Raw genomic sequence first — 13913 nt, 5'->3', positions numbered from 1 at the left:
TCCAGTATTCACATGCATGAGCCCGAGCAAGCTCAGACTCTTACCTGGTGTCCTTCAGCTCGTCTCGAGAGGTGTTGCTATACGCCACACACTACCTGTGCAGACCAGGTGCATTTCTCAGACTATAGTTTACTCATCCACGTTCCTCCAGTTCAGCACAGCACGAAGTCAACGTGTGGCCATAGTGGTCGCAACCCAGCACAAGTGTCACCAGACAGAACCGTCCACCACAGCTTCCCCTAACTGAGACGCTCCACCTACTGAACTCCGTTCAACGCTATGGTCGACATCATCCACGTGTTGAGTAGCCACCATATACCGCCTCAAATTTCAGCCTGATTAACTCCGCACCTTAAATCGACGACTCGGATCAAGCTTGTCGTCGAAGTTTTCGTTGCTCCAGAGGCGTGTGCTCCTGTCGATAGAAGAATATTGAGGGTGATTCATGCAAACAAATATTCCATGCTTAAACGGCGTAAGTTCAATGAGTTCAGAAAACAGACAGTACTGGAAAGCAATATTTATTATTCCGAGTGCTCTTGTTGAAAAGTCAGTCCTGCCAGCAGCCAGGAACGTCATTAAACTCTTAATGGTATGCTACCGCATGACAATGAGAAGCTGAATTGTGGTAAAAATACAAAGAAATTCATTTTTCTGGCGTTCTAGCCATATACCTCTTCTCGAAGGCCCAGTATGTGAGGGCTAGTGAGATTTTTTTTTTACATGAAAAAATACTGAATGCATATTTAAATACTACTCAACTCTAAGCACATACTCAGCGCAGTATTCTGACAAAAACAATACTACACCACGAAGCCTAATCGGGAGAATAATATTCTTCAAAATTTCTCATGATTACTTAGGTTTCTTGTCATTACGATCGCTTATTAATATTCATACCTACCAGTTAAAGGGAAGACGCAATTTCTCTGCGTAAAGCGTCTTGCCAAAAGGCAGTCTTCTGGCTGACGGCCTAGGCCTCACCTTTTAGTAGCCGTCAATCTTAATTATTTTTTTCCATGGAGCTGATCGACCATACCGACAGGTAGAGCTGTAATATTGTTGTACGTCGACCAGTACATGTCCTGCCATTAGGCCACGATAAAAAGGGGGATCACAGATCTCGAGTGAAACTCTGCCCGCTGGGTCCAATTAGGAACCTGTGCTCTTTTGAAACAGTCGCTTCAACTTGCGACGCAGACAATAGCTTCGTCTGCACCCACTATGCCCATTGGTAGCGCATTTCACGTGTAGTATGTACCAAGCTAATGTTGTGAGCTAATCTTCTTCTCGCTTTTGCGCAGTTTTCATCACGCTGTGCGTGCGACCGCATAAAATCACGGAAACGTGACCACTCAAGAAGAAGGAGGGCAGACAACATCCGATAATTGCCGGGTTGGTACTTCATAGCGACATAAACCAGCGCAAGACACGGAACTAAAGACGACTATCAACCGGTTGTCACCCAGCCTTCCTCTCCCTCCGTGCCTACTACGCTGGTTCATACTGCTGAAGAAGAACACTCATGAGAGGCCGCGAGAGTCAAGGCGGTGGCCTTCACGCCATCATCATCTTCTCCTGTGCCGGTGGGCGCCGGTGGCAGCACCGTGGGCGTCCAGGATGTTCCGCACGGCCCGGATGCGACCGTGGGCCGCCGGCCGCACCAGGTCCAAGTCGCAGTCGTCGGCGTGGAGCAGCTCCTGCTCGATGTCGAACAGCGCCCAGCCGGCGCGCTGCTCGCCGAGGCTCCGCAGCACGTGCAGGCAGCCTTTCATCTGCGCCGGCAGAGAGTGCGCACCACAGCCCCGAGCACACGTTGGCCGCCGACCAACAGGCGCAGGTATACTATGATTGACTTCTCCATCGGGAGCATCTAGATGTCAGAACACCTGTTCTTTCGACGGTTGCGAAGAGCTCCCAAGAGCTTGCGCTATCGCTTCTCACCAGTTTGCCCGCGTCGTAACAGTCCAGCGAACAATTTGGCGACGCTCGGGGAACGCTTGCATTAAGGGCCACTCCCTGGGCGCCGCCATATTGCCGCTGGACTGTTGCAACTGTCCAACGAACAGGTTGATTGAATCGCTTCAGTGAATCAGGTGAGGGTGGGTGAAGGGGGAGGGGTGTTGAGAAGGACGGCGACGGGCCCTCGGGCCGCTCTAGGTGATCGGGCACTGTTGGGCCGCGGCGACCTTCAAGGCGATCAAGGCGGAAAGCTGGGCTATAGTTGGTGTGCCATCATTAGCGCTCGTCCTGTCTTCTTCTATGTCTGTGTCCTAGTTATATGCGCTAATCTTTTAGTTAATGATGACCTTCAAGGCCCAACCCACGATGCGAAGCTGTAGCTCCGCCTGTGAGCTGCACAGAGAAGCCTCCCATCGCTCCTGTGATTCCATCCCTTGGAACGGAGGTTTCAGTTTGTTTGGGTAAATTTGATACGTATGTTTGAAACCTGCCCTGGCGCTTGGGCATAAGTGACAGGTTGGATCTTTCTCCCCTCTGTGTATGAGGAAGGACGAGGAAAGGCGTTGTCATGGTGGCGGTTTGTAATCTACGCCATACCACCTGCTCGGTTTTGGTCAGAGAAAAGTGAGGAGGGGGTAGATTTGCCGGGAGTTTCTATAATGCATAGTGATGTCGTGATAGGTGAAGAGGCGGTCCCTCGCACTTTCGAACGAGGGCAGGCCGTTCACTGCCCGCTTGACGAGAGCTCGGTCTTGCTCGTGGGAGGCCATGCTACCCGTCTGTGCGCAGTGCGCTGGAACCAGGAGGAGGGTGACGTTTGGTTTATGGTTTATGAGGGCTTAACGTCCCAAAGCGACTCAGGCTATGAGGGACGCCGTAGTGAAGGGCTCCGGAAATTTCGACCATCTGGGGTTCTTTAACATGCACTGGCATAGCACAGCACACGGGTCTCTAGAGTTTCGCCTCCATCGAAATTCGACCGCCGCGGCCGGGGTCGAACCCGCGTCTTTTGGGTCAGCAGCCGAGCGCCATGACCACTGAGCCACCACGGCGGTGCAGGAGGGTGATGTGGCGATTGGGAGGGGGAGCAGATTGGAGGATCTTAGCGGCCGGGGCGTGAATTTTTCGCTTTGCAAAATTGCAGATGGCTGTCTTTAAACCGGAGAAAATGTATTCTAAGGAGGAGTGGGTAACCGTAAGGGCTATTTCCACCTCTTACGCTTCGATGGAGTGGGTCGAGTTCCGAATGGTGGCACATGTAAATAATTTCAGCATTGTCCGTCACTGCAGCGGCGAATGCGTACTGCTGAGGATATGCAGCGGCGTCCACATAGACGGCAGAGGTGGATGGGGGTAACGCTTGCCAAGGCCCTTGGCCCTGGCAATGCGTCGCTCGCGATTGTACTCCGGTGGAGTGTTTTTCGGGAGCGGCGGAACGTAAATATTTGCGTTGATGGTTTCAGGAGGGTAATACAGAGCAGTGATTTGACAAGGGAGGTGAATTTGTAGTCGATTTAAGAGTTTCTGCCCGGTTAACGTCCGAGAGAGTCGTTGGTATTGGCCCATTGTACATAATACCGTACAAGAGCTAGTGGAATGAAAGAACAGGTGTTTTGACATTTGGGCGTACCTGATGGAAAGCTCAATAGTCCGTGTGTGCACCTATAAATGTGGTATACTTTTTCGTTTTCTTTTCGCGCACACCTTCGCGACGTTTGAACGCAAAAGGGCTTACGGGCTTTCGAGCGGCTTCCGGACAGCTTCGCTCGGACCAAACGGCCCCCGTTCACGAAAGCAGCACAACGAAGTTTTCGGAAAAAAGGCTTGTAAGTACACCATGAACGACGCCCACTGCGTCTGGAAAGTTTGCCTATTCTTACATCAGCGTTGCACTTATGAGACGCTGCGACGAGCGCACGCCCGCCTCACAAAGATGCAAGGGACCCACCTTGGCCGCGATGGAGCTGCGGTCCTCGTACGCGAACAGGGCGCCATTCTTGGCGAACCACGGGGTCAGGCTGCGGCCGTCGAAGCCGCCGCGAGTGCCGCGCCGCACGACGCTCGAGCAGGTCTCGGTGAACGACGTGGGGTGTCCCTCGATGCACGAGGCGCCCATGATTCTTGCGGGCGGGGAGTGGCTATCCTCTAAACGGTACCTGCGTCGTATAAAGACGGCCTTCATTATAAACGAGCATGCCATATCCACCACTCCGGTCGACCTCTTTGCCTTCTTTTCATTGAACTTATCTCTTCCTCTCGGCACCACGACCAACACTACGTTGAAGTATAAAAAGAATTCAGGATAAAAGCCCTGGTGCCTCTTCGCGCTCACGGTTACGAACATTAATGCGATAGCATTAAAGGTCCCGTTCGGCGGAAAACCCGCCGTCGGTGTGACTAAAGATAATCCTGATTGGTCAGGAGGGTAGCGATGTAGGAAAGTAGTTTCGCTGCAAAGAAAAAGAGGTGGTCATGCGGAACCGAACAGCTGTGCTTTGGGTCGGGAGCCGGGCTCGCTGCCTCTATACACCGCTGAGGAACATTCGTTCTGTGGGATAAATGGAGGTATTGTACGAGCACCTCAAATCGCACAGTAGGGGAATTACATTAGAGACATTTATTTAATTGGAGTCACTTATTAGCGTCATCAGCTAACTTGGACGCTTATATTTAACAAAGCAGCACGTGATGCCTGTGAAAGAGCGTGCCAGGGGCACCCAAGCGACTGTAGGTACCCTTTAACGCAATCGTGCCACATACTCTTAAGGCGAACTTGAGTCTCCCTCAAGCTTTCTCACGAAGCCTTCGATATGCGAAAACACTACATTCAACGACTCACCTGAGGACCGCCATAGTCATGGATAAGAAAGTCCGTGTAACGTTGGACTTGAAGAAACCCAAGATGCGTGCAGAAGTTTCCTGTAGATAATGAAATCATGGTCTGAGTATACAAGCAGCTATTGGGAGTCGGCTTGCTAATTTACATTTTAAACTCCGCGTCTCTTTCAACTTTGCCCACCAGCATTCATGTCACACAGTTCCAAACAGCAGCTAAAGTCGGGGACAATTCAAGAAGAAGCGGCTTTTCCCTGACAAGGGACCTTTCCAGCCACAAGCGTCTAGCGATTATCATGAGCCTGATAGCCGTGACAGTCCCGGGAGTGGACTATCCTTTATCATCTGCCAGTCCCTGCATTTTCAGGTTAGCAAGTTCATGAGAATCGGCCTACGCCATTGGCTGGAATGGGGTCCTTTGATGGGGAAAAGCCGCTTCATTCTTGAATTGTATCCGACTATAGAAAGTTTCAGCAGTTAGATGGCAGTTGCGACAGCATGACTGAATTTAGGATCTGACTGTAGTACCTCACTGTACACCGGCTACTGTATTTTGGCCTTTCCATTCAATGTCAGGTATGACGACACGTTTCTATATGTGATTAGCGTACATACTGCAGAAGCGACCAATTCTCATCACGAGGCTGTACTTTAAGGCCGTATGCTACCCCTCTGCACCCGAGGTAATGCAGTAATTAATGGCGCGACCAGAAATGACGGAGGCAATGGCCACAGTGGTAGTCACGAAAATTATGTATTTACATCGAGTGCGAAACTGCTCTTCCATATCCGAGCAAGTACGGTGACAAGATAGCAAGAGTGCAAGCGCATACTAACAAAACTTAACGGGTACATATGGGGCACTTTTTAGTCAACGGTAAATCGCACTATCAATAGTATCACTAGCGATGCTAAGCGCCTTTATTTGTCTCGCCTGATGTTGCGCAACAATGTGCAAACAAATAAATTTTGGCCAAAAAGCGCGTTTGCTCTCGGCACAGCTCCAACGACAACTCGGTGTCCTCACCAGGTCGGGCGTGGTGGCCTTACTGGAGTCGTCGCTAGAGGCCGCCCTCATCCACAGCGACGGCGGCTGCGTGAGGCACGTCTGCGAGTTCTGCAGCGCTCCCGTGTCCCACAGGTGCGTGACCAGAACCAGCGCGTTCACCCTGCGCAGCATAGACTGCGATGGAAGAGGCCATCGACAGCGACCTGTGTCTGACAAACATGAAGGAAAGCTGAGAAGAAATCCTGACGTCTGCAGACTCTCCGCTGCAGCTCCATTCCACCAGACGACTCTTTTTCTCGCACTGTCCGCAGCTCTGCACAAGGTTGGTTGGTCTATAACCAGCCGCAGCGGACGGGATCGAACCCGCGTCTTTCGGATCAGCAGCCGAGCACCATAGCCACTAAGCCACCCCGGAGGCTCCGTACAGCTCTGTACAAGACGCGTCCACTCGGACCACCACCAACACGAGGGTTTCGCTACTGCGGGCTTGTTCCGCCGGCTCTGAGCACGACGTGCTCTCCCGTTACGGGATCTAGTGTTCGCCAATGTTTCTTTTTGTTACTAACAGAGAATAAATACAGACGCGAACGCTAGCGAATGACGTGCCTGCTTTTAATGCGTTAGCATTAGAACCCCCGTTTGCGGAAAAAGATCCGCCGTTGGCGTCCGGCGTGCGAATACTCGAGGGAGGGGGTGCAAAATGAATAGGGAAGGGACAAAGGGAAGTGGAGAGAGGGCGAGTCGGTGACGGGTGGCTAGGGAAAGCGCGGTGCCATGCAGAGGGGAGAGGTGAGGACAACGGCGTGGGGTACGGCGTGTCACACTGATGGGCTGGATCACGCCACCCGTTCCTCTCCGAAGAGAACACCAATGCTAACGCATACTGTGGCGTAAGAATCGCGTTGATCGCGTGTGACTTTTTTCGTTCCGTCCCGTGTGTTACATAAGCGCTCGAGTCGAATAACAGCTTTCGCTGCTCTTTCTACAGAGGTGCCTCCACTCTGTCTCAGCGGCGCGTCGTTCTCGCCTGAGCGTCTCCATCTGGGCCCTCAGGGTCTCGGCCAGGGTCCGCTGTCGGACGCCGTCCAGCCGCAGGGACGGGTAGTGGGCCTCCAGCACCACGCCCACGAACAGGTAGTTGTGGACGGGCAGGTTCTCCATGCTGGCCGACATGCCCTGTACATTAGCACGAAGATATTGCATTAGATTAAATTAGGCTAGATCGAGGCTAAAGTGGAAGAACGAAGCTCCTTGAGGAAGCGGATTGTAATTCCCGCTCCTCTAGTGACTGTTAGTAGTCGACATTTCATGTTGCAGTGAGAGATATTGCGCATCGAAGGGCTCCGGAAAAGTTAGATTCCTTGGCATTGTTTCGAGCGCGACCGAAATCTTAGTACATGCACGTTTTCACATTTCGTCGCAATCAAAATTTGGCTGCCGCGGTCGGATCGAACCCGTGAATTCATGCTCAGTAGCACAACGTTAGAGCCGCTAACCGCAACTACAGGCTCCGCTCGCTTCACCCTCACACTAGCGATTCTTAGAAATAATGAGCTGGGGCAAGAGGGCGGGAGGGGGTGGGGGGGCGGAACTGACATTTCTGTACCTGAGGGCAAAACTGATCGGAGCGACGCCCCCCCCCCCCCCCCCCCAAACACACACACATCCACTTGTTCCGGATGTCCATTCAATATTCTTCATGAAAAACTATCCAACGAATTGATGTTCATAAACGACGGCCAAAAGCCGGAAACGCACGACAAAGCGCACTCAAGGGCGTCTCCGTACCGAGATCCAGTTGGTGGCGGGCAGTCCCGGCCGCATGCCCATGTGCGACAGCCGGACGCCCATCACGCCGAACGAGTCGACCGCGTACTCGTCTCCCAGCCGCTGCATCATGCCCCCGAAGGCGGGCCGGTACTCGGCATGCGACTCCACGTACTGCGGCGACAGGCTGACGCCGAACCGGACGCTGCCGCGGTGCTCATTCTCCTGCGCCATCTGTCGCCAGCGGAATGAGGTATAGTGCCCTGGTTGACGACGACACAGACACGGTCAACATCAAACACCTCTCCTGCCACCGAAGACACAAGACAGGGACGCAAGACAGCGCAGTCGACCCCTACGAGGACGGAAGCTTTCCCAAGAATTAACAACGCCACCACACGTACAGACGATGATTTTTTTAACGTTTACAGATTTGTATTTTAAAAGCTGTCCGAGATGCGCCATTAAAGTATCATCAGGTGGACTGTACAGCAAGGCGGACTTTATGTTCGTGATAGAGCTCAGTAATCAGACAATTAATTAAAACAAACTAATGAGCGGTTTTATTCCTCACTTCAGGGGCAAGGCTATATTGCGAAACTATAAAGCGATATTGCGACCCTTGCTGTCAACAAGTAGTTTTATGGATGCGATATAACCAATAGCTGTTCGACCGTTCATGGCCACCGGTGATTTACGTCGCCCCACTTGTCATCGTCTTTATCAGATTACTGGTAGCCAGGTGATGCTCGTACGTCGGTACAATGGCCAATTACAATCTGAACAACCTAACCTTAGATGTCATCCTAAATAACCTCAGTTCTTTTCAGCTGTGCATAACGACGCATTGTCCCAAATCCAAGCGCGTCTGAACACGTGGGTGTCCCAGGGATCCTCCCGCCCCACGGAAGCAAGTCGTGTTGCACCCAAATTTCAGTGCAGTTCAAGCGGTGATTCACGGCAGCGAACAAAGATCCTAAGAGGGATGTCGGCACATGGTGTGTCAATCTCTGCCAGAATGCGCGGTACTGAAGCGCTGCCGATTGGATACCTTGAGTGTGTGTGTATGTTGCTCACTGGTCCTCCTCTTCCCATTAGGTAGCAGAAGAGCGTGGTCACTACAGTCGCGGAAAGTTGCAGTTGTCAAGCCCGAACAAGAGCTTCCATTTTTTCTCGCCACGTCGTCACCGAGCTTTCACCGAACAGACGCGCGTCAACCCTATTCCCCTTCTAGACCATGCCTAGTATATCACAGACGTCGAAAAAAAAGGAAAGAAAAATAAACTCCCTTGTCATTCCGGACATTGTGTTCGCGCGTATAACAAAGTAGCTCCCAAAAAACACTAACAGCAGGATATAACATCACGTCACATGCGCGAATTTAACCAATACGAGGCACGTGCACTCGCAGACAAAATAGTATAAACTACGTTTAGGTATACAAACTCTTTCCTCACGTTGCATAACAGAAATGGAAAGACCTGCTGCCTTTACGTGCGAGCGCACTCGATGCATGTAATTGATTTAATTTAATTGCCAAAGTATCAAGCTCCCTCATTTTTGCTAGGTAAAACGACAGAAGTGTTTCACTTCGGAAGCGCGATTCCTAGATTTTTCTGTCCGCGATTGCAGGCCCTCTATGTACTACTTATCAGCCTCCGTCATTTCCAATCGTTATCCTAATTTTTCTACTGCCTATCATTAAGCAATTCGCAACAAGTGGTTCACAGTTACGTGACTCTGCACAGTTTACAATGATGGACAAGCAATCCTTCTGGCCTGCTCTGCAAGTTGGTTCACTGTTCAGAGGAGTCCCCCCAAAGTAGAGCAGATTTGTTGTAAGGGGGTAATTACTCATTGGCATCCACCCAAGCGCGACCGTACGATTAGAAAACACTTTCACAGAAACCTTGTATTTGAAGAAAAATTCGTACAGGTACGTCATCCAAGTTGCACGCATGCTCCTTCGGTAAATCATTTAAACATCCACCGTTTCGGCCGACATACTGGCTTCCGCATAAGGTAACGTGGTATAGAACACATCGCACGTGACGTACTTTTTTTTCGCTTCCACGAACGTGCTGCTGCTTTCCCTACTTTGCACAGCGTAATAATAATAATAATAATAATTGGTTTTTGGGGAAAGGAAATGGCGCAGTATCTGTCTCATATATCGTTGGACACCCGAACCGCGCCGCAAGGGAAGGGACAAGGGAGGGAGTGAAAGAAGAAAGGAAGAAAGAGGTGCCGTAGTGGAGGGCTCCGGAGTAATTTCGACCACCTGGGGATCTTTAACGTGCACTGGCATCGCACAGCACATGGGCGCCTTAGCTTTTTTCCTCCATAAAAACACAGCTTACTTGTTACAAGAGGGCTGTTAATCTTTCATGATGGCTAAAATGCTTAAAATGTTTGACTCGAGGGAGCTCGAGTGGTTGATAACAAATGTTAAGAAATCATCTATAAATCTAATACCCCTGTCACACGGGCACTTTCGATCCTCATTGAGTCAATGCTCATCGAACTCAATGCAGATCGACGGTTGTCACACGGCCACTTTCAAGCGCAATCGAGCTCGATCCTGCTTGACTCGATGCCGATTCCTCAAGAGTGCTTGAGGTTCCAAGCACAATCGAGAACTCTCGCTCTCATGAAGCTATAAAAATAAACACAGGTTAACAAAACCAAACCACAACTGTTGTTGTTGTGATCGATTAAAATGTAATACAGAACATTTTTCAGGTACTACACCTGCTTATATGCATAGAGCTACTACTACCAACACTTATATGCAAACATTTGAAAGTAATCTCGACACCACGCTTCGCCGTCAGTGTAAACAAAGATGGCGTCCTCCTGCTCGTCGGAGCGGAAACTGTGGAGCGAGCGCGAGACAGCCGCTCTCATCGACTGCTGACAGTACCGCCTAAATGATTTGCGGCGCCAGAAGAGAAACGCCGCAGTCTATGCAGAAATCGCGGAGGCGTTGCGGGCCCTTGGGTTGCATCGCACAGCAGCAGAGGTGCGCCACAAAAACCTGGCGCAGATACGCAATGTACAGATTTGGCTACGGATTTGGCTGCCGCTGCCCCCGACTGCACAGTGTTGCCGGACATCGCCATGTTATGGCTGTCGGCGGAACATTTGGCGCCACCTAACACACATGAGAGAAACTTCTCAATGAGCATTGAAAATGCCCGTGTAGCACCGGATGTTTCGAGCGTGCTCGAAAATCTCGATGCAGATCGAGCTCAATGAGGATCGAAAGTGCCCGTGTGACAGGGGTATAAACACCTTGATTACGTCCATCCCCTTCAAGCGGCTGACCGCAACCTTGCCACGTTAAGCTTCAAAACGTCGCTTAGAGGTCTGCGCATGACCCGACGCATACATCTTCTTTCTGGAGGCAGGCCACAGCCGAACTAACAATTAATACATTCCTCTGCACACTACCGCACCTTTTTGATGCGGCAGCGAATAAGGGCTATCTGATATCTATTGAGAAATCTGAAAGGTTTCCGCTATATCTACGTCGGACAGTCTGAAACTTTTCAGTTCAGAATAAATCGGTTGGCAGCTGTTCGCGCAAAAGTACTGAAACAGCCTTTTGCCACATGCCTGTCTCATCTATGATAAGCGTGAAAGGTAGCTACGGCTAATGCGTCTTGGCCCTGGAAAACTCGTTCAGATCATTTCTTCTTGAGCCAGCAATTTTCTTTCGGCACCCTGCGAACAGGACGCGAACGAGACAAATCGCGAACCTCTCCCCGCGTTCCGCATTTCTTCGACTTCCTCGCTGCTAAAAATAATAAAAACATAACGTACTTCATAAATCGCTTTTCACTTACTGTACCAGCCCAGTCACTAAAAGCAGCTGGCATGGGACGGCGTCTCAAAAAGCGCATGCTGGCGTTCCAAAAAGCGCGAAGGTGACGCGCAGCCGCGTCGCGCTGTGGCGCCGACTTGCAAGCCTCGCAACCGACGCGGGCACCAACAGCCCTCAAACGAAGCCCGTTTTCGGAGCCGCGGACACCAGAGCAGATTCCTCAAGCGATCAAAAACACAAGGTGAGAGAGAGAGAGAGTGGTTTGCAGAGGGCACACACTTTATTCGTCATCTCCTCGCAGCTCCCTCTTCCAAGAGCAGAGGCAGCGCCGCACGACGTCTACTTGAGGCACGATTCGAAGTACACCCCGCCGACGTTGCCACCCAGCATGGCCTTCCTGACGTTCTGCTCGAACAGTTTGCGGTTGCTGCGCAGAACATCGGCCGCCTCCTTGTTGAGCGGGTCATCCGTGTTCGGCTCGAGGAAGAGGAAGAGCAGCCCGTAGACGACAGTGCTCACCGTCAAGACCGGCTTCCAGTCTTCACGCAAGATGTTGAGGCAGATGTTGCCCTCGAAGTCGACGTTGGGGTGGTAGACCCTCGTTTCGCACTTCACTTTCGGCGGGTCGTGCGGGTAGTTGGGCCCCACGCTGAAGCTAAACTCGAACTGGCCGTTGCGGTAGAAGCCTTCGTCCGGGCAGATGGTCAATTTGAAGTCGAGCAGGTTGTCCGGGTCCGGGAACTGAACCTGGCAGGTCTTGGGCAGGTCCAATTCATTGATGTCCTTTGTGACGCGGAGCTGCGCCGCCGAGGCATGTTTGCGGCGACCCGCCGCAGACTTGTCCCCCGCTGACCCTTCGCCTTCTTTGTGCTGCTGCTGCTTCTGCTGCTGCTGCTGCTTGAGCGAGAAGAGCTTCAGCATTGCGACGCTTGTAGTCTGCTGCACGGATTTCAAGGCCAAACGATACGCGAAGTGCGGCGACTGGGCACCGAACGTGATGGAGATCGCAGCACGAGCTCGTGTTCTATGCTCGTGCTTTCTTCTTCGCTTCTGACCAATGTTGCCGGACGCGGGCAAAGCGGGAGATTTCCCGCCTTACAGGAAAAAAAAAATGCCACCAAAATAAACGCAAGAAAAACAGTATTTAACCCACGTAAATCGCGTGAGTTATTCTTATCTACAAAGATCTTCGTCTTTTTTTTCACATATCTAGAGAATAACAGATATCTGACAGGAACGCTAACAAGCTTCTGCGTACGGTAGTTTGGCCGGTTGTTGACTGTGCAGTACTAGGTGACGCAGGTAGTTTATTACAGCACGGAGTAGACGGGTGTTTTATTATACTGAGGTCATCTTGAAATGCATGTGTGTGACTTATAAATGCCTCGAGTACATTAAACAAATTCCGAAACGCCCCAAAAAAAAAAACGAAGAACCGAAACCAGAACTGTAAAAACGAAACAGTTTTGCATGACATTAGTTTTGGTTTTGTGGGGTTTAACTTTCCAAAGAGACTCCGGCTCTGAGGGACGCCGTATTGAAGGGCTCCGGAAATTTCGACCACCTAGAGTTCTTTAAGTGCACTGACATCGCACAGTGCACGGGCCTCTAGAATATCGCCTCCATAAAAATTTGACCACCGCGTCCGGGATCGAACGCGGGTATTTCCCATCAGCAGCCGAGCGCCATAACCACTACGCCAGCACGGCGGTTGCAAGCCATTAGTGATCGGCGAATAAAAGGCAAAGTACAGTGGATGCAACGTCAGCCACTAAGTCCAAAAAGCATCATATTTAAAAACAGGGTATCCAGCGGCGCTCTAATTGGAATGAAGGGTCGCGGGAAAAGATTTAAGTCGGGGACTTTGGCTTCTGTGGCGAAGTACAACAGGGACATTGTTTGGTTTTGTTGCGGTTCTTGGGAGAGATCTGTTCTTCGTAGGCGGTGATTACGTGCGTGCAGCTGTAATATTCGGTCACACTGCATAGTGCAGCAGTGTCTTTTGTCCTGCGTGGCAGGAGTCGCAGGACACCTCGGGAGATGTGTTTATTGGATGCATTTACTGCATAGTGCGTGACGCTCCCGCGAGCCGCGACTGCGCACCGCAGATCTCCGTGAGAGCGGCAGATGGCGCCAAGTTCCTGTACACAGCGCGTTCGTCTGCCGCGTCAGGGCCAATCAGCGCGTGCGCAGTGGCGAGGCGCGGTACGAGGCGCGATACGGTTCGCGCTACGTTGGCAAAAACGCGCGACTGCGCCGCTGCTAGGTATACGTGCAGGTTTTGATGGCCTGCGTACCACTTAACCGAAAACACTAAGAGCAGAATGTTGGGCTAGTTGTTTAATAATTGGTTTTGGGGGAAAGGAAATGGCGCAGTATCTGTCTCGTATATCGTTGGACACCTGAACCGCGCCGTAAGGGAAGGGATAAGGGAGGGAGTGAAAGATAAAAGGAAGAATGAGGTGCCGTAGTGGAGGGCTCCGGAATAATTTCGACCACCTGGGGATCTTTGTT

At 51.3% G+C, this 13913-nt stretch overlaps 1 protein-coding gene and 1 pseudogene across 1 annotated transcript in view; both read right to left on the bottom strand.

Moving 5' to 3' along the window:
• Positions 1–1480: 1480 nt before the first annotated feature.
• LOC144107380 (uncharacterized) overlaps positions 1481–13913 on the bottom strand; it is a 30145-nt gene continuing 17712 nt past the window's right edge. Inside the window, exons 11-16 of the mRNA XM_077640371.1 lie at positions 7595–7807; positions 6834–6982; positions 5825–5966; positions 4802–4881; positions 3911–4118; positions 1481–1775 (exon numbers count right to left, since the gene is read on the bottom strand). Of these exons, the coding sequence (XP_077496497.1) occupies positions 1569–1775; positions 3911–4118; positions 4802–4881; positions 5825–5966; positions 6834–6982; positions 7595–7807 (999 nt within the window). The 3' untranslated portion in view covers positions 1481–1568. The remainder of the gene's footprint in view (positions 1776–3910; positions 4119–4801; positions 4882–5824; positions 5967–6833; positions 6983–7594; positions 7808–13913) is intronic.
• LOC144106553 (NEDD8-conjugating enzyme Ubc12 pseudogene) lies at positions 11674–12439 on the bottom strand (annotated as a pseudogene).

Source organism: Amblyomma americanum, chromosome 10 (genome assembly GCF_052857255.1).
Source record: "Amblyomma americanum isolate KBUSLIRL-KWMA chromosome 10, ASM5285725v1, whole genome shotgun sequence".
In the NCBI taxonomy this organism is placed as follows: domain Eukaryota; kingdom Metazoa; phylum Arthropoda; class Arachnida; order Ixodida; family Ixodidae; genus Amblyomma; species Amblyomma americanum.
This window is presented reverse-complemented; position numbering and strand designations above follow the sequence as displayed.